The sequence below is a fragment of the Chlorocebus sabaeus genome, chromosome 24, assembly GCF_047675955.1.
Source record: "Chlorocebus sabaeus isolate Y175 chromosome 24, mChlSab1.0.hap1, whole genome shotgun sequence".
Lineage (NCBI taxonomy): Eukaryota > Metazoa > Chordata > Mammalia > Primates > Cercopithecidae > Chlorocebus > Chlorocebus sabaeus.
This window is the reverse complement of record NC_132927.1, coordinates 37,359,934-37,382,041: the sequence shown is the minus strand read 5'-3', so window position 1 is coordinate 37,382,041 and position 22,108 is coordinate 37,359,934. Positions and strand designations below refer to the sequence as shown.

Here is a 22,108-nt window from a genome sequence, read left to right as displayed (position 1 = left end):
CATGGGGAACTGTACTTAAAATGTACCTTCTCCAGTCTCCAAAGGATTCATCATAAAATGAGCTTACATTGGAGGTGAAACGTGTCATTTATGTATTAAATTTTATTAACTTACTTCTTTGAATGTGTCATTAAAGCAGGTTAATGCTGGGCTCTGTTTTATCCTGAGTGTGGCTCACAGCTGGGAACTATAACACCTTGATCAAGGTTTGCCTCATTTTCCACTGCTTAAAACAGGCATTGAGTTCTTAGTATTGAGGGAATGACATTATCATGGGTCAGGTTTTTCTTGCCATAACTTGGTCAAAGGAAATATATCCACTTGTCTGGACTAGTATTAACAAGACATTAGGAAAAGGGGGAACATTTTATGAGAAGAAATAATAGAGTTGGATATTAACAGTAAATGTTGTAATCAAAATGGTATTTAAAATGTGTTCAAGTAAAACACTGTAATAAGAGAAAAACCACAGAACTTAATATAAATTATAGCTTTATTTTTTAAAAAGATTTTATAAGTCTGTCAACCTCAAACACATATAAGTGATTTATTTATTCCTCTCTTCCATCAGATGAGGCTTATTGTGTCAAATCCTCTGAAAAATATAAGTAAAAATTCTTTTTCACAAACATATATCCCCTATATTCCTCAAGTTAGTTCTGAAATTTTCTCTTTATAAATACTTTAACACAGCTGCTAGTGGTAGGACTGTGTTGTGCAGCTGCATATAGCTATAATTTTACAAGTCTGCTTTACTTTTGCTAGCTCACTGGTTCAGCTCCAAGGTCCAAATCTTATAAATGGTTAACTGGGCTGCCAGAAAAGCCCACTGAATGCATCCTGTAGTGCTCTGTGACAAGCAAGAGAAGAAGTATAACCTCCAGCAAGGTCTTGTGGTGAGGCAGCTCTGACATGGTTTAAATACCTAAAACAAAACAAGAAGTGTAGCATTGATATAAAAAGCAAATATAAATTGGTAACATTTTAAAAAGCAATAGTAAAGCTGATTCAAGTTTTAAAGAGGAATTCCGAGATCGAAATATTCAGACTTTTGTTATAAATAATTATCTTTCAAAAGGAAACATGCCAACTGTACATGGAGTGCCTAAACTAGTACTAAATTACATAGCAAATTACCACGGGATCTAAAAACAGTTCTGAAAGAGGTTTCAAAAATAATTCTAAAATATTCACTGCTTCACAATTTTCAGGGCTGATTCGTTTTGTTGGCTGATTTTTGGACACCTAACTAATGCTCTCCTTCCTGGCATATGCTAAGAAATAAACAGTATCACAATACTATTATATTACTGATATATCTACATAAATGTGTTTTAAATCAAGCCCTAAATACCTAAACAAATGGAAGAGAGGAGAAAACATATGAGTTACTTCAAAAGTACTTCAATATTCCAAGAATATACTGTCTCATTCCTTAGAGGAAAGGAAACATTAGAAAATTACATGTTGAAGAAATCTCTGAGACTGAGCCTGAGTTCAAAATAATGTCTGAAAAAGTAAATACAGAAAAGTCTCATTGATCTCAAAGAACAATATAACAGTACAATTTTTTTCTGCAACCACACACAATTTTTGTTTTTTAAAGCAATTAAACCTTTCTACCTTGACAAAACAGGACTAAAAAAAAAATTGGGCAATCTAGCCAAAGAGGGACAAGTTAGCATGACTACTAACACTTCTGGAAACAAATAATTCCAGCTTTGTTTTAATGCTTAGTTTAAGAAACTACCTTGATTCTTCAGGAAGTAAAGGAGCTTCACCCACCTTAGAATTACTGGTATGCCAAATGAATAAATCAGGTACCAGAACATTTTAATAACTTGGAACCTTTTTCACTCATTCATTCAAACTTCCTGTGTGTCAAAATCTTAATGCATGAGCAACTTAAAACTTCTAACATAACAACAAGTCTGTTTTTCATTTGTATCCATGTTTAATAAACCTGTGTAACTAAAACATATAGAGCAATATAAGAGTCCAATAGAAAAAAATGGGTCAAGGTAGGATGCAGCTAAGTTCCTGGAATTAGCTATAATTTATTAACACTGCCACAAAGGTTTTAACTCAATCCTTTGCTTCTCTGCCAAGGGTGAAAGAGGAAAGTGGAAAGAAGAAGAGAATTAATATATATTGAACAAAAAAACATTTTTGATAGTATTTTATATATATAATTTTACTATATATTTATAATATACTATACTATATATAGTAAATTTATGTTATAAACATTATACATTTACTATATATAGTATTTTACTATATATAGTTATATACATAAGATACTAATATAGTAAGTGTAGTATAAAAATATAAATAGAAAAAGGATGAAATAAAAGTATTTAAATAAAAGTTCTGGGTGGGTGCGGTAGCTCACGCCTGTATGTAACCCAGCACTTTGGGAGGCCAAGGTGGGCGGATCATCTGAAGTCAGAAGTTCAAGACCAGCCTGGCCAACATGGCAAAACCCCATCTCTACTAAAAATACAAAAACTTAGCCAGGCATGGTGGCACATGTCTGTAATCCCAGCTACTCAGGAGGCTGAGGCAGGACAATCACTTGAACCTAGGAGGTGGAGGTTGCAGTGAGCCAAGATTTTGCCACTGCACTCTAGCCTGGGTGACAGAGTGAGACTCTGTCTCTAAATAAATTAATGAATGTTTTAATATTTTTTCCCTATACTGCATCTTACATACCCTCCTGGGACACATCCCACTTTGGAGACTACTGTTACAAATTAGTCATTGTTGTCTGGGTGCAGTGGCGCACGCCTGTGATCCCAGCACTCTGGGAAGCCGAGGTGGGTGGATAACCTGAGGACAGGAGTTTGAGACCAGCCTGGCCAACATGGTGAAACCCTGTCTCTACTAAAAATAGAAAAAGTAGCCAGGCATGGTGGCAGGTGCCTGTAATCCCAGCTACTCGGGAGACAAGAGAATCGCTTCAGTCTGGGAGGCAGAGGTTGCAGTAAGCGGAGATCGCACCACTGCACTCCAGCCTGGGCAACAGAGTGATAGCCTGTTTTTTTTTTGTTGTTGTTTTTTTTTAAAAAAAAAAAAAAAAAAAAAAAAAAAAAGGTCGTTGTTAAATTCTTGATAGAACCTTAGGTTGCATAGGATTTAAATACAGATTTACCACACCTACCCCATGGCCATAAAGTTATCTGCTTATTAGTTTCCAAGACACAATAAAATATCAACTGTTAAGATTCTGATGCATGAGAAATGAAGTAAATGTTAAGTTACCTCAGAAAGGTCTAAAAATTAACCTGGCTTCACAGGGAATTCAGTAACTATCATACAAATAATAAGTGAGTAATATTTTTATAGGTAACTTGGAAATGAAATGTTCCATTCCTGATACAAATTTCCAGCTAATTTTTATCCGCACACCAGATGATGATGTATCACCCTTTCCTTTCCTCTGATCCTCAAAAGAAAAGCATAGTCTTAGCCTCAATAGATGTTCACTTATGGTAAAATTCAAGCACCACAGTAGAATGTTTGTCAACCTTGAAAAGCCAACCATCATAAATGAGAATTGGTTTTCATAGCTGTAATACAAACCACTGTGCAACTAACTGTTTTGATTCATCACATTTTGGTACAGCTTGCTTCTGGGAAAGTTGAGTCATACCATATCTGGCTTGGCAATTTGAGCATAAACTTGCAGTGTGCATACAGCTTTTTATATGTTATCCTGAGAAACCTGAAACAGCTGCACTGCTGGCAGGAAAACAGAGGACCACCAGTAAAATATTCAAAACAGTTGCATCTTTTAATTTATGGCCGTGTTTCCATAAAGAGTATATAAAACAGTTCAGCTTTATAGGTAAAATGTTATAAACAGTCATACTCGTTGATGCCATAAATGTGTAAAAAAAGTTATCTAAATGATTAGTGTTTGAAAATAGTATTTCTTGAACATAGTCATAATCCAGAGTATGAGCAAATATTTTTAAGTTTGACTTATTAATGCTAAGTTGTACAATTCTCACTGCCAAAACCAAGTCAATTAAAATTTCTTTGCATAGCACTAAAGAAAATAACCTTCCCTTCTAGCAATCACTTACATTAAACATGTCTGTGAGTATGAGTTGTTAAGAGTCCTGCTTATTTACTTTGCTGTTTTTGATCTCTAGGGCTGCACAAAACTGTTACTGTGAAGTATTTCAAACTCTTTTCACCATGGCAACCTACATTAATGCCAATAAAAAATAAAACAAAGTTCATTTTTGTTATTCAATTGTGGGCTTTTATTTTTTAAGTATCTTAACTCAATGTTCTTAAACCCTTTATTTTTTGTAGCATGTCAAAGTATTTTAAAGAATCTGCTACACTGAAACAGCACAATGAAAATTTAGTGGTTTCTGTACTTTTCTACCTTAATCCACATCTGTGTTTTTATTCTTTCACGACCATTACAAGTACATCACTGAATAGGATTCCTGGGGTTTCTGGCAGAAGTCAGTATCATTTCATGTATACCTTTATAAAACAGAATGAGGAAGAAGTCTTAGCCAAATTTATTTCCAAAAGTCAAGCTCGGTTGGGTTTGGGAGCCTGGAGGTAATTGCTCTGACTATTTAGCCAATCCCATGACACTACTCCTGTTTTTCATGGGTTTATTTTAAATATGTGTAAATCTTATAAGCAGAAACCAGGAAAGTAAAAACGAGGTTTGCTTATTTTGGTACCTACACCTTATTTTTACTGAAAGCAGACTAAACTCAAAGACTTAAAAAATCATACCTTTGATTATTTTCTTAATAAGGTCAAAAAAAGTATGTTTTCGAAAGCATGTCTAAGATAATTCTTGTACAAAGGACATCTTATGCCCTAATTTATGCTCTGTCTAAAGCTGCCTTCCTATCCCATCAAAATCCCTTTCAAACAAACCTTGGAGAAGGGGGAGGGAAAAGGAGCAATGGATCCTGAGAAGGGCGTAAGATAGGATTAAGCCTTAGAAAACTACACTTGAAGGTTTGTTCCTGAATTTTGATTTCCTACACTGTCATTTTCTTGTGTTATATTTTGCAGCTTTTGCTCCCAAAGAAAGTGGTACAATTTACACTTACCTTCAGAAAGACTTCATTTTCTTAGTTCTTTAACATAGGAGTGCCTCTGAGATTACTCTTTTCCTATTTCCCTTCCCTTAAAAGCCCTATATTGACCATCTGGCTGAAGTCTTGGACTCAGCTCATTTTAGCGTTATTTAACAATGCTTTGAGTTCTCAGCTAGGGGCAGAGGGCAGGGCTTGTCACTCAAGACCAAGAGGCAAGCACTCTTCCTGTCCAGTCACAATATGTTTGTGACAATCCCTAAAGCACATTGGCTTGGAATTTATATTGAAATGAAATGTAAAGTTCACACTAGTTTCCTCCACCTCAAATTACCAGGCCCTATGGAGAGTTAAAAACTTGGACTGGTTCAAACTAAGAAAGGTAGTGAACTCTAGAGACTAAGACTTTCTTTTTACAAGGTGGCCCGTTTTTTAAAGTCTGCATTTAAAGCCATCAGGCATTAAACAGACCACTTCCAAACAGATCTGTGTCCTAGCCCACAAAATTCAAATCTAACTGCCATTAAGAGAGATCAGCCAGCTGATCTCAGCTATCAAGACCCACAGCTCTTATAGGAAGTTCAGCCAAAGCTATAAAAATTTACATTAACAACCTGAAGTCTACCTCAGTGAGATTTAAAAACAACCAGAGCAATAGTGTGCTCACACAACTATCACTAAAAAGCAAAAACATTCTGAAAACTAGTTAATGGTTAGGTGTCTTAACCTAAGCACAGTACCAAAATAATAGACAAACTGTTTACAGAGTGGTAATCATATATTCTAAGGTAAATGAGAAAAGATACTACATGTCAGAAATACTATTCACAATTCTGAGGGCAACTTTGTTATAAAAATACATGGCTGGCTGGGCACGGTGGCTCACATGTAATCCCAGCACTTTGGGAGGCCGAGGTGGGCAGATCACGAGGTCAGGAGGTCAAGATCAGCCTGACCAACATGGTGAAACCCCGAATCTACTAAAAGTACAAAAATTAGCCGGGCGTGGTGGCATGCACCTGTAATCCCAGCTACTCAGGCAGCTGAGGCAGGAGACTCACTTGAACCCGGGAGGTGGAAGTTGCAGTGAGCCAAGATCACGTCACTGCACTCCAGCCTGGGAGACAGAGTGAGACTCCTCCGTCTCAGAAAAAAAAAAAAAAAACCAAAAAACAAAAATCACATGGCTTCATGAAATCCAAACAAAAATGTAACAAACTTCCACAGGCAGTCATATGTTGCTCTTATACTTTACCATCTAGTCAGCAAGTTAGAATACAATTTGAATAAACTAATAATAAAACTGAATTCAGATTTACACCCACACACTTGGAAAGAGAGTGAATAATTATGCCAGACATTTAGACCATCCATACACCAAAACTCGTATTTCAAAATTAAAAGACACATGGTTTCCAAATGAACACAATGATTTATTATTCATATTTAATAACTGAATATAGATTGCTCAGAGAAGATTTTCTGACTTATAACTGGAGTATAAGTCCAGTTATACTTATAACTGTGTAATTTATTGCTATCAAAGAGCACAGCAGGTATTTCGGATAGAACAGTTATTACTGACAGTTAATATAATTACATAATGAAAGGATTATTTCCTTGATTTAAGTGTGAACTATAGAACACATAGAAGATATAGCTACTTAAGTATAATATATTCTATGAACAATATTGGTAGTGCTGATTATCTCAATGGATAGACCTGTAAGGATAGATTCTGTCTATATAATACATACATTTAAACACAGGAACATCTCAGGAACATGGGCTGTGAGATAGATGGGGCCATGACAAACAGATAATAAACAGTAGCTAATAGGCCAAATGATATTTGATAAATTTTAAGTATATTCTTCAAAGTCAGATGTTTATTTCCACAAGAGATTAATACAATGTTTGTCTAATTTCAGTATTGCCATTATATGCTTAGATGAGATTACACAGAAAAATGGCATAAATAATGTTTTTATTTATTGATTCTTAAAACATTATGATACTCATTTCTATTAATCTATTCAGAATAATGACTGGGAGAGACAGAGTAAGGCAAAGTTTCATTTAAAAAATCTAAAAATAGCAAGTAATATGAGCCTAGATTTTGTGTATCCCAGTGAGGAACAAGTGTCACTTCTTGGAAATTCAGTAGATACTATAAAAATAAGTGTACTAGGTTCTGCATTTCTTTGGTAATATTCCTAAAAAAAACTAGTGCCTGATTCCGCTTTGTCTAACGTAATTTTTTCTTAGAAATTCAATGTGCCAGATATGTGCCAGATTTTTCATCATATCTTTATAAAAGCAGGATGAGTAATTTATCTCCAAGAGTGAGGGAGATAAAAATGCAGAAATTTAGATATATGCAGCTCATTCATTCTCAAAAAAAAAAAAAATTACTGAGAGCCTACTATTTGCTAGGTATTGAAGTAGCCCTGATAATAAAGCAGAGAACAAAGACTTCATGATCTCATTGACCTTATAACCCAGCAAAAAGAAAAATATTAAATAATGAATATTACAAATAAGAAAGTAGGGCTTGATAAGTGTGGATAAAAAGGGAAGCCAACATGAATAAGATCAGAACAGGTTTCCCTAAAAAAATTACAGTTAAGTTTAGATCCAAAGAGATAAAATTAGCTAGGAAGGCAAGGGGAGTATAATGGTGATCCAGAGAGAGGGAAGAACATATATGAAGTAGTAAAGAGACATAGCACATATTGAGAATATAGGGGACAAGTGGTTTCAGCTCAGGATGAGGCCAGAGATGTAGGCAGAAAGTACACAAAAGATGGCCTTATAGAAAATGTTTAGAAACTGTGAATTTTATTCAAAGAGCACTGGGAAGCCACTGAAAAGTTATTATTAGAAAGCTGATGGCTGGGCGCAGTGGCTCATGCCTGTAATCCCAGCACTTTGGGAGGCCGCGGTGGGCAGATCACCTGAGGTCGGGAGTTTGAGACCAGCCTGACCAACATGGAGAAACCTCATCTTTACTAAAAATACAAAATTAGCTGGGCATGGTGGCTCATGCCTGTAATCCCAGCTACTCAGGAGGCTGAGGCAGGAGAATCTCTTGAACCTGGGAGGTAGAGGTTGTGGTGAGCCGAGATCGCATCATTGCACTCCAGCCTGGGCAAGAAGAGCAAAACTCCGTCTCAAAAAAAAAAAAAAAAAAGGAAACCTGATAATGTCAATGGTCCACTTTGGCTGCCCACTGGATTAGAGAAAAGCAAGAGTAGATACAGAGAGATTCCTTAGGAGACTGTTTCTCTAGTCCAGGCTTGATACAATGGTGATTTGAATTAGGGTGGTGGCAGTGAAAATAATGAAAACTACTGGTTTAGAAATATTTCAGTGAGTGAGTGGGTAGATATGGGGGTGGGAATATGAGGGTGGGAAGGAGAAAGCAGTGTCAAGGTCAACTTCCAGGTACCTAGTCACATAGTCACACAGATCAGGGAAGATGCCCTCACAGAGAAATAGAAAACTGGAGAAGCAAATAAGGGTGGGAGAGGAAAGAAGGGAAAGATCCCAACTTTGGTTTTGGACTTGAGTCTTAAGTGATTATAGCAGAGACATGCATGGAGATGTGGAATGGTAGCTGGATATGTGGGTCAAGTGAAAAGAAGAGAGTTATAGAATGAAGATACCAATTTGGAGTTACCAGTATTTGGATGGTATTTGAAACCATAAAAATAAATGTTAATATTTAAGAAGGGACAGAATGAGAAAAGAGGAGGGCCTAAGGCAGAGGCTTAGAGAACTACAATGTGGAATGGTCTGACAAAAGAAGCTATTTTGAAGTAAAGGGTAGTAAATGCAACTATCCCCTGCTATCCCCAATACCTCATAAACTCTCTTCCCCTCCTTTCTAGACTTGCGAAAAATGTAGACACAAGGGAGGTGTAAGCCATCTGGAAAGGAGGAAAATAATAATAACAGAGACAGAGACAAGGTAACCTATTTGATTTCCCCACCTAAGGACTCCAAAGGGCATATGCATAGTATTTACAGCAGTCATGTTTCTTATAGCAAAAGAACAACAGAAACAACCAAATGTCCATTGACAAGAGAATGAACTTGTTATTGATACAATGGAATGCTATCAAAAGTGAAAATAAGTAAGTTACAGCTATGTACATGCATCAATACAACTGACTCTCACAAACAATGCTTAGCAAAAAAAACCCATAAAAACCAAGTTACAGAAAAATATGGAGAGCATGGTTCCATTCATATTAAATTCTGAACATGCAAAGCTAAACATGGAATATGTAAATATGACAAAGCTATAAAGAAAGGTGAGGAATGATGTCAGAAAGATAGCCAAGTAGGAAAACCAAGCCTTCATTTTCTCCACAAAAAATAATAATTGGACAGCTCTTCATGAATGGGAATAACTGGAAGAGCTCAGGAATCTACTTGAGCAACTATAGCAATACACTGGAAGAAAAATCCCGTAAGTAATGACACAAAAATCCCATAACCACACAAAAGAAAGAAACAGTTCATTCTGCCTTTATCATCCTACTCCCCAAGTCTAGCACTGATTGGCATAGAAAGGGAACTCCCAAGTTTGTAAGTATCCCTGGCATGGCAATGGAGAGCAAGATGAAAGAACAGCTTTCCCAGACTTTCAGGGTACTGCCTGAGAAATCAGCAACCAGCATTAGTTATATCCCACCTAGATTGCTGAAGAGACTGGCATGCACGGAAACAAAGAAGGATAGGGGCTACCAGTATCAGCCATATAAGCAGAAATCACTACTGTCCTTAGTGGCCTGCTCTGCACAGGATTCTAGCAGACTTCTCTGCTGAGGACCTCAACAGCCCTTGTGGCTACCACAAGAGATTTCACCCCTGAGGATACCACGGTGTTCACTGAGGTGTACAGCAGCAGCTTGCTCTGCAGAAGACCCTAATAGGCTTTTGCTGGCTGCTGAGGAATCTAGCAGTCAGCATAGCTACAACAGACCCCCTGCAGGTTTGGCCACTGGGCATCCCACAGTTTTTTGCCTTCCCAATCTCCAGGTGCCTTAGGTGGTGATGTGTGCCTGTAGTCCTCAGCACTTGGGAGAATGAGGCAGGAGGGTCACTTGAGCCTGGGAGGTTAAGGCTTCAGTGAGTCATAATTATGACACTGCAGTCCAGCCTAAGTAACAGAGTAAGACCTTGTCTCAAAAGAAAGAAGAAAGAAAAGAAAGAAGGAAAAAGAAAGAAAAAGAAAAAGAAATACTGTCAGAAAACTTTCTAAATATGGGGAAAGATATAAACATCAAGGTACATGAAACATAAAGATGTAAAATCAGATTCAACCCAGAGAAGACTTCACCAAGATACATTATAATCAAATTTTCAAAAATCAAAGACAAAGAGAGAATTTTTGAAGCAGCATATCACATACAAGGGAACCTAAATAAGACCATTGGTGAATTTCTCAGCAAAAATCTTGCAGACCAGGAGTAAGTGGGAAGAGTTCATGAAAGGAAAAAAAAAAATGCCAACTGAAAATACTTTATGCAGCAAAGCTATCCTTCACCAACGAGGGACAGATAAAGACTTTTCCAGACAAACAAACTGAGGGAGTTCATCACTATTAGACTTGTGTTACAAGAAATGCAAAAGGGCGTTCTTCAGGCTTAAACAAAAGGCCGTTAATTAGAAGCATGAAAGTATAGACTGGGTGCGGGGGCTCACGCCTGTAATCCCAGCACTTTGGAGGGTGAGGTGGGCAGATCACCTGAGGTCGGGAGTTCGAGACCAGCCTTACCAACATGGAGTAACCTTGTCTCTAGTAAAAATACAAAATTAGCTGGGTATGGTGGCACATGCCTGTAATTCCAGCTACTTGGGAGGCTGGAGCAGGAGAATCACTTCAACCTGGGAGGCGGAGGTTGTAGTGAGCCAAGATCGTGCCATTGCACTCCACCCTGGGCAAAAAGAGTGAAACTCCATCTCAAAAAAAAAAAAAAAAGAACATCAAAGTATAAAACTCGCTGACAAAGGTAAATATATAGTCAAATTCTGAATACTCTAATACTGTACTGGTAGTGTGTAAATTATAACTCTAATATAAATGTTGAAAGACAAAAGCATTTCCAGAAAAGAACCAGAGCTACAAAAATTTGTTAATGGGGCCGGGCGCGGTGGCTCAAGCCTGTAATCCCAGCACTTAGGGAGGCCGAGACGGGCGGATCACGAGGTCAGGAGATCGAGACCATCCTGGCTAACACGGTGAAACCCCGTCTCTACTAAAAATACAAAAAACTAGCCGGGCGAGGTGGCGGGCACCTGTAGTCCCAGCTACTCGGGAGGCTGAGGCAGGAGAATGGCGTGAACCCGGGAGGCGGAGCTTGCAGTGAGCTGAGATCTGGCCACTGCACTCCAGCCCGGGCTACAGAGCAAGACTCCGTCTCAAAAAAAAAAAAAAATTTGTTAATGGATATATAATGTAAAAATACATACACTGACACAGAAAACATAAAATACAAGAGAGAATGATATGGTTTGGCTGTTTCCCTACCAAAATTTTCATCTTGAATTGTAGCTCCCATAATTCCCACCTGTCATGGGAGGGACCTAGTGGGAGGTAAATGAATCATGGGAGGAGATCTTTCCTGTGCTGTTCTCATGATAGTAAGTCTCATGAGATCTGTTGATTTTATAAAGGGGAGTTCCCCTGTCACATGCTCTCTTGCCTTCTGCCATGTAAGATGTGTTTTGCTCCTCATTTGCCTTCAGCCACGACTATGAGTCCTCCCCAACCATGTGGAACTGAGAGTCAATTAAACCTCTTTCCTTTATAAATTACCCAGTCTCAGGTATATCTTTATTAGCAGCATGAGGACAGACTAATACAGAGAATAAAAGTAAGTTTTTGTAAGTGATCAAAGTTGTTATCAACTTCAAATAGACTAGCATAACTATAAGATGTTTTATGTAACCCTTGTGGCAACAAAAATGCAAAAACCTACAGTAGATACACAAAAGATGACGAGAAAGGAATAGAAATATGCCACTAAAGAAAATCATCAAATCACAAAGAAAGACAGTAAGAAAAGAAGAAAGGGACAAAAGGTCTCCAAAACAACCAAATAACTACAACACCATTAACAAAGTAGCAAAAGTAAATCTTTACCTATCAATCATTACTTTAAATGTAAATAGACTAAATTTGCCAGTCAAAAGACATAGAGTGGTTGAATGGATAAAAAAATATAAGACCCAACTATATGCTGCCTAAAAGAGTCTCACTTCACATTTAAGGACACACACAGAGTGAAAGTGAATATACTCCATGCAAATGGAAACCAAAAAGAACAGAGGCAGCTAAACTTATATCAGACAAAACAGATGTTAAATCAAACCACCACATGAAACAAAGAAAGTCACTAGAAAATTATAAAAGGATCAATTAATCAAGAGGATATAACAAATGTAAATATATATTAACCCAAGTCAGAGCACCTAAATATATAAAGCAAATACTAACAGATCTGAAGGGAGAAATAGACAGCAATACAATAATAGGCAATTCAACATTTCACTTTGAACAATGGATAGATTATCCAGACAGAATATCAATAAAGGAACACTAAGCTGGAACTACACTTCAGACAAAATAAACCTAAAAAACGTATACAGAAAATTCCAGCCAACAGCAGCAGAATATACATTCTTCTTGAGTGCAAAGAACATTTTACAAAATAAATCATATGTTAGGCCAGAAACCAAATCTTAACACATTTAGTAAGACTGAAATCATATTAAGTAATTTTTATAACCACAATGATATGCAACTAGAAATCAGTAACAGAAGAAAAACTAGAAAATTCACAAATATGTGGAAATTAAACAACATACTTGTGAACATCAATGGTTCAAGGAATTTATCCATTTCTCAAGAAATGGGAAGTTTTGATTCTCAAGAAAAATATCTTGAGAATAATGAAAAAGTAAACATAACATACCAAAATTTATAGTATGTAGCCAAAGCAGTCCTGATAAATTTATACTAATAAATGACAATATTTAAAAAGAAAAAAATATCTCAAATAACCTGGTATCACACCTTAAAGAACTAGTTAGTGTAAGAAAGCCCAAAGTTAGAGTAAAGATGGAAATAAAGATCAGAGTAGAAATAAAATAGAGATTAGACATACAATAGAAAAAAATAAAAATCAGTGAAACTAAAAGTTGGTTTTTTTAAAACATAAAATTCACAAACCTTTAGCTAGATTAACTAAGAAAAAAGAAAGAAGACTCGAATGCATAAAATCAGAAATGAAGGAGGAGATATTACAACTGAGGCCACATAGGTATGAAAAAAATCACTAAACAATTATACACCAACAAATTGGAGAACTCAGAAGAAACGGATAAATTCCTAGACGTAGAAAACCTACCAAGATTGAATTATAAAGCAATAAAAATTGTAAACAAACCAACAGAAAGTAAGGAGATTGAATCTGTTACTTATTTATTTATTTATTTAGAGACAGAGTTTCGCTCTTGTTGCCCAGGCTGGAGTGCAATGGTGCGATCTTGGCTCACTGCAACCTCCGCCTCCTGGGTTCAAGAAATTATCTTGCCTCAGCCTCTCGATTAGCTGAGATTACAGGCACCTGCCACCACGCCCAGCAAGTTTTTGTATTTTTAGTAGAGATGGGGTTTCACCATATTGGCCAGGCTAGTCTTCAACTCCTGACCTCAGGCAACCCACCTGCCTCGGCCTCCCAAAGTGTTGAGATTACAGGTGTGAGCCACCACACCTGGCCTGAATCTGTAATTTTTTTTTTTTAAAAAAATCCCATTAAAGAAAAGCTTAGAACCTGATGGCTTCATTGCTGAATTCTCCTAAACATTCAGAAAAGAATTAATACCAATCCTTCTTCAAATTCTTCTAAAAACTGAAAAGGAGAAAATAATTCCAAGCTTATGTTATGAGGCCTGCATTACCCTAATACAAAAGCCAGACAAGGACATTAAAGAAGAAAAGTATTACAGTCTAATATCTATAATGAACATAGATGTAAAAATCTTGAACAAAATATTAGCGAACCAAAATAAAAGCATATTAAAAGAATCAATACACCATGATCAAGCAGTATTTATCACAGGGATGCAACGTATGGAAATCTATGAAAATGATACACCACATTAACATAGTGATGTACAAAAACCATATGATCATGTCAATAAATATTTTAAAAATTGACAAAATTCAACATTCTTTCATGATTAAAAACTATCAACAAACTACACATAGAAGGAATGTACTCAACACAATAAAAGCCATATATATATGACACGAAAGCTAACATCACACTAAACTGTGAAAAGTTGAAAGCCTTTCCTTTAAGATTAGGAATAAGCCAAGGATGCCCACACTTGCCATTTCTTTTCAACATAATACTGGGAGTTATAGCCAGAGCAATTAGGCAAAAGAAGAAATAGGAAAAGTTACATTGTCTCTGTTTGCAGATAACATGATCCTACTTATAGAAAACCCTAACAACTCCACCAAAAAGCTGTTGAAACTAATTGATTCAGTAAAGCTTCAGGATGCAAAATCAGCATACAGAAATTAGTAGTACCTCCACACACTAACAAGGAGCTGTCTGAAGAAGAAATCAAGAAAAACAGTCCCATTTACAACAGCTACCAAAACAAACAAACAAAAACAAAACAAAAAACCCCAACAACTTAAAAACAAATTTAACCAAGGACGTGAAAGATCTTCACACTGAAAACTATAAAACATTGATGAAAGACATTGGAGACACAGGTAAATGAAAAAATATTCCTTATTCATGGAATGGAAGAATTAACATTGATAAAATGTCCATAAAATCCAAAGTGATCAACAGATTCAATGATTCTACCAATGAATTCTAATCACATTTTTCTATCAAAATTCTTAAGACATTTTTCACAGAAAAAGAGAAAAGAATCCTAAAATTCATGTGGAATAACAAAAGACCTTGAATAGGCAAAGAAAGCTTAAAGAAATGAACAAAGAGGCAGGTAAACATCACCTGATCTCAAAGTATACTACAAAGCTAAAGTAATCAAAACAGCATGGTACTGGCATAAAATCAATATACACCAATGGAACAGAACAGAGAACCCAGAAAGGGGCTAATATACAAAATATATAAGGAACACAAACAACTCAATAGCAAGAAAACAAATAACCTGATTAAAAAATGGGCAAATGACTGGAAAAGACATTTCTCAAAGGAAGACATACAAATGGCCAAAAGGTATGTGAAAAAAATTTAACATCACTAATTACCAGGCAACACAAATTAAAATCACCAAGAGGTATCACCTCACACCTATTAGGATGGTTACTACGAAAAAGAAAATATATAAAAAGGGTTCACAAGGGTGTGGAGAACAGAGAACCCCTAGTACCGTGTTAATGAGAATGTAAATTATAAGGCCATCATGGAAAACACTATGGAAGTTCCTCAAAAAATTAAAAACAGAACTACCATATGCACACCTTATTAGTGTTTTGAAAGATTAAACATGAAAATTTACGTAAAGCATCTGGCACATTCAATTACGTGTAAGTGTTCTTGTCCACCCTCTATCTTCTATTTGATAATTTCAATACAAAGTACGCTTTCACAAAAGATAGATCTTCCATAGCCCAAATTTCCAAAGCACTTTTACCCTCTGCTAATAGTATGTACCTCTCCTTTCCCAACCCTATCACCTTCTTGTCTATTCCCACACCTATTCCAACAATAATATTGTTGCCTTCTATCTTTCCCCTTTTACTGTACCCCTAATTATAAAGATCAAAGTGGAGATTTCAAAGAATAAGAAGAATCTTGCTTGCTAATCTTTTATCACAGGGTAATAGAGTAACCCAAGGGTGGCAATACAGTCACGGGAAAAATTTTACATATATACATACATATAATACATTTGTATAGATTCAAACATATACATACAGATCTATATTTCACAAATACAATGTAAAACCTTGTAAGTTTTATTTTAAAAGTGAATTTACTACATTATTTCTACTCTCACTGCCTCTCCGTTCACTTGTTCCTCATATCCTTGTATTTAATCTGGTTACCATTAAATCGCCATTTCTTGGACCTCATCCTCCTCAACATTTTCCTCTACCTCTCTAATAGTGATAGTCCCCGGCTGTGAAATGCTTCCAGTTTCTGGTTTCCATAATATCAGTCTACGCCCTGGGCCATACTCCTACTACTCTGACATATCATTCCCCAGAATTCTCTTTTTCTATTTCCTAATTACTAATTTTCTTCTTGGTTTACCTCCTCTCTTTCCCGATTCTTGATTCTGTCTGAAATGTATGGCTTTAGTTAATGTTTCTGTTCTACTAAGCCCTACATCTCTTTTGGTCTGTCCTTCTATCTTAATTATAGTCCAACAAGTTTATCTGCATGAATGGCTCTTTATACTTGGGTGTCCCACTGGCACTACAAAGATAGTATTTTCATAATTGAACTCGTGTTTCTTTACAAACCTAATGATCTGTCTGTGTTTGAATTTCCTTAATACTTTCAGCATCCTCACTGGGGTCATCTTGGAATGCTCTTTCTCCTGAATACCAGTGTGAAACCTATATCATAATCTCTCTATAAACATCTATTTACCTCTCACATCATCTTCATTGCCACTATTGTTACCATATTTCAGGTATTTATTACCTCTTTCACAGACTAATGTGAATAGTTGCTTAATTGATCTCCCTATTTACAGTATGTTCTCTCCATTCCAACCTATTCATGGTTATCAAATTAATCTTCTTAGAGCAAAGCTCTGCATGACTCTCATGCAAAAAGACATTTATTGCATTCCTGCTATATGTAGCATAAAGTCCAAATTCCTTAGCCTACCATTCAAGGCCTACTGTACTTGATTCCAACCCACCTTTCCAAACAATTTTCCATTAATCATCTCCATGTACCCTGAACTTAAGCCAAAGTCAACTGTGAGGTTTTCTGTTATCCTCTATTAAAGGAGACAGATCTCAGTCCTGTTAGAGGTAGGAAGCTGAAACTGGGCTTACAGCCCTGCATGTAACCTAGATCTACAAAATACTGTTCCGTCTATGAAACGGCTCCTAGGAAAATTTTGCTTACCAGATTGGGTATAGTCACAAGAAAGCCTGCAACCCATCTGAGGCATGGGTGGAAAAGGAATTACACATAAGGAACGACACTGCCTAAGCCTGCTCCACCCTCAAAAAATTAAGAATAACAACTGGTTCAGACTCAGTGAAGCCAACAGGAATTTGTCAGAAGCAAATACGAATCTCTATAACAGTATGCTTTCATGATCCAAGACCCACAGGAAAACAACTCCCACTAAAAAAAAAAAATTCACAGTAAAATGGAAAAAAAATTTTAAATGAACCTCACTTATAAAGGAGTCAGAAGACATGAACAATGGCAGGACTGACATATCCAGAATCATAGACAATAATCTGAAAGAAATTCTAAAAGAAGAATATTTAATGTCAAAAGAAACCATGAAAGGAATAGCTGCCATACAGCAAGGAAAGGACAATATGAAAAGAACAGGCATTTTCTTCTTTGAAAGAATCAAACAGGAATCTTGGAATAAAAGTTTCAAAGGACAGGTTAAGCATTAGATTATCCACAGAAGGATGGAAAACAGTAAACTGAAAGACATATGTGAGGAAAACACAATATATAGTAGAGCCAAAAAAAAAAAAAAAAAAAAAGGAAAATGTGAAAAAGAACCATTAAAGGAAATGTTTCAGCAAGAAGCAAATTAAACTCCAATGGGAAGAGCAGGATGCAAGGAGCAAAGATGAGCCAAAAACAACAATAACAATAAAACAAACTAGCAACAAAAATAGCAAAGAAAATGGAAGGGGAAGCCTGAGTTTAAGCATTCTAAGGTCTTTGTTTTCTTCAGAAGGAGGAAAGATATTAAGTTTAGAATTTTTTGATGTTTAAAAATAATATTTGTTAATTCTGGGTGGCACAATTATTATGTTTTTGCTATATCACTCTCTGTGCTTCTCTATGTTTGAAATATTTAACAACTGTTTTAGATTACACCTCTTTCGCATTGTCCACATAGAATTACTTCTTTCCTCCTCTGAATTCACAAAGCACTTTATCTCTACCTCTCTTCTATGTACCATGGCTACTTAAAAATGTTATATATTCCCCACTAGATAAGTTTCTTGATAGCAATATAAATAATTATTTGCCATCATTTAAAAAATTCATCCTAACTTCTAATCAGAAAATATAGAATTTTTAAAACTAAATTAGGCTCTGATTAGTTAAGATATAGCTCTAAAGTGCAGCAAAGATAAGAGCTGGCAAATAAAAATAAGATATGAAAACAATTATCACCACAAATTATGAAGCTCTGTAAAAAGATGAAAGAGGGCTGAATGAAGGGTAAGTTATACCTCGGGGTATCCAATCTTTTGGCTTCCCTGAGCCACATTGGAAGAAAAATTGTATTGGGTCACACAGAAAATACACTAACACTAACAATAGTTGATTAGCTAAAAACAAAACAAAACAAAACAAAAAAGTCATAATGTTTTAAGAAAGTTTATAAATTTCTGTTGGGCTGCATTCAAAGCTGTCATGGGCTGCATGTGCCCTGTGGGCCACGGGTTGAACAAGCTTGAGTATGTATCATTCACTGGGGTGGACAAGAGGTTTTCCTGGAAATTAGAAGATGCCTATAATAATAAAAGGGTGATAGGGTATACAGTGGAAAATGACTTTATTTAAAATATAAATATCTGTATTTTCTCATTGAATATATTTGAAAATCGTGTCGGGCAGTTCCAAGATGGCCGAATAGGAACAGCTCCAGGCTACAGCTCCCAGCATGAGCAACACAGAAGACGGGTGATTTCTGCATTTCCAACTGAGGTACCGGGTTCATCTCGCTGGGGCTGTCGGACAGTGGGTGCAGGACAGTGGGTGCAGCCCACCGAGCAAGAGCCAAAGCAGGGCGAGGCATCGCCTCACCCGGGAAGTATAAGGGGGAAGAGAATTCCCTTTCCTAGCCAAGGGAAACCGTGACACACACCTGGAAAATTGGGTGACTCCCACCCTAATACGCTTTACCAAGGGTCTTAGCAAAGGGCACACCAGGAGATTATATCCTGCGCCTGACTGGGAGGGTCCCATGCCCAAGGAGCCTCCCTCATTACTAACTAGCACAGCAGTCTGAGATCTAACTGCAAGGCGGCAGCGAGGCTGGGGAAGGGGCGCCCGCCATTTCTGAGACTTTAGTAGGTAAACAAAGTGGCCAGGAAGCTCGAACTGGGTGGAGCCCACAGCAGCCAAGGACACCTGTCTGCCTCTGTAGACTCCACCTCTGGGGACAGGGCATAACCAAACAAAAGGCAGCAGAAACCTCTGCAGATTTAAATGTCCGTGTCTGACAGCTTTGAAGAGAGTAGTGGTTCTCCCAGCATGGAGTCTGAGATCTGAGAACAGACAGACTGCATGCTCAAATGGGTCCCTGACCCCTGAGTGGCCTAACTGGGAGTCACTCCCGATGAGGGGCAGACTGACACTTCACACCTCACATGCCCAGGTACCCCTCTGAGACGAAGCTTCCAGAGGAACCATCAGGCAGCAACATTTGCTGTTCAGCAATATTGGCTATTCTGCAGAATCCGCTGCTGATACCCAGGCAAACAGGGTCTGGAGTGGACCTCGAACAAACTCCAACAGACCTGCAGCTGAGGGTCCTGACTGTTAGAAGGAAAACTAACAAACAGAAAGGACATCCACACCAAAACCCCATCTGTACATCACCATCATCAAAGACCAAAGGTAGATAAAACCACAAACATGGGGAAAAAACAGAGCAGAAAAGCTGAAAATTCTAAAAATCAGAGTGCCTCTCCCTCTCCAAAGGAACACAGCTCCTCACCAGCAACGGAACAAAGATGGATGGAGAATGACTTTGACGAGTTGAGAGAATAAGGCTTCAGACGATCAAACTTCCCCAAGCTAAAGGAGAAAGTTCGAACCCGTCGCAAAGAAGCTAAAAACCTTGAAAAAAGACTTGACGAATGATAAACTAGAATAACCAATGTAGAGAAGTCCTTAAATGACCTGATGGAGCTGAAAATCATAACACGAGAACTATGTGACAAATGCACAAACTTCAGTAACCAACTCAATCAACTGGAAGAAAGGGTATCAGTGATTGATGATCAAATGAATGAAAGGAAGCGAGAAGAGAAGTTTAGAGAAAAAAGAGTTAAAAGAAATGAACAAAGCCTCCAAGAAACATGGGACTATGTGAAAAGACCAAATCTATGTCTGATTGGTGTACCTGAAAGTGATGAGGAGAATGGAACCAATTTGGAAAACACTCTGCAGGATATTATCCAGGAGAACTTCCCCAACCTAGCAAGGAAGGCCAATATTCAAATTCAGGAAATACAGAGAATGCCACAAAGATACTCCTCGAGAAGAGCAACTCCAAGACACGTAATTGTCAGATTCACCAAAGTTGAAATGAAGGAAAAAATGTTAAGGACAGCCAGAGAGAAAAGTCGGGTTACCCACAAAGTGAAGCCCATCAGACTAACAGTAGATCTCTCAGCAGAAACTCTACAAGCCAGAAGAGAGTGGGGGCCAATATTGAACATTCTTAAAGAAAGGAATTTTCAACCCAGAATTTCATATCCAGCCAACCTAAGTTTCATAAGTGAAGGAGAAATAAAATCCTTTACAGACAAGCAAATGCTGAGAGATTTTGTCACCACCAGGCCTACCCTACAAGAGCTCCTGAAGGAAGCACTAAACATGGAAAGGAACAATCAGTACCAGTCAAAGCAAAAACATGCCAAATTCTAAAGACCATAGATGCTAGGAAGAAACTGCATCAGCTAAGGAGCAAAATAACCAGCTAACATCATAATGACAGGATCAAGTTCACACACAACAATATTAACCTTTAAATGTAAATGGGCTAAATGCTCCAATTAAAAGACAGACTGGCAAACTGGATAAAGAGTCAAGACCCATCAGTGTGCTGCATTCAGGAGACCCATCTCATGTGCAGAGACACACATAGGCTCAAAATAAAGGGATGGAGGAAGATCTACCAAGCAAATGGAAAACAAAAAAAGGCAGGGGTTGCAATCCTAGTCTCTGATAAAACAGACTTTAAACCAACAAAGATCAAAAGAGACAAAGAAGCCCATTACATAATGGTAAAGGGATCAATTCAACAAAAAGAGCTAACTATCCTAAATATATATGCTCCCAATAAAGGAGCATCCAGATTCATAAAGCAAGTCCTTAGAGACTTACAGAGAGACTTAGACTCCCACACAATAATAATGGGAGACTTTAACACCCCACTGTCAACATTAGACAGATCAACAAGACAGAAAGTTAATAGGGATATCCAGGAATTATACTCAACTCTGCACCAAACGAACCTAATAGACATCTACACAACTCTCCACCCCAAATCAACGGAATAGACATTCTTCTCAGCACCACATCACACTTACTCCAAAACTGACCACATACTTGGAAGTAAAGCACTCCTCAGCAAATGTAAAAGAACAGAAATTATAACAAACTGTTTCTCAGATCACAGTGCAATCAAACTAGAACTCATGATTAAGAAACTCACTCAAAACCACTCAACTATATGGAAACTACACAACCTGCTCCTCAATGACTACTGGGTACATAACGAAACAAAGGCATAAATACGGATGTTCTTTGAAACCAATGAGAACAAAGATACAACATACCAGAATCTCTGGGACACATTTAAAGCAGTGTGTAGAGGGAAATTTATAGCACTAAATGCCCACAAGAGAAAGCAGAAAAGATCTAAAATTGACACCCTAACATTACAATTGAAAGAACTAGAGAAGCAAGAGCAAACACATTCAAAACCTAGCAGAAGGCAAGAAATAACTAAGACCAGAGCAGAACTGAAGGAGATAGAGACACAAAAAACCCTTAAAA

The 22,108-nt window shown here is 37.2% G+C and overlaps 1 protein-coding gene across 1 annotated transcript in view; it reads right to left on the bottom strand.

Annotated features, from left to right (window-relative positions):
• Positions 1 to 475: 475 nt before the first annotated feature.
• MNAT1 (MNAT1 component of CDK activating kinase) overlaps positions 476 to 22,108 on the bottom strand; it is a 241,105-nt gene continuing 219,472 nt past the window's right edge. Inside the window, exon 8 of the mRNA XM_007986886.3 lies at positions 476 to 925. Within this exon, the coding sequence (XP_007985077.1) occupies positions 805 to 925 (121 nt within the window). The 3' untranslated portion in view covers positions 476 to 804. The remainder of the gene's footprint in view (positions 926 to 22,108) is intronic.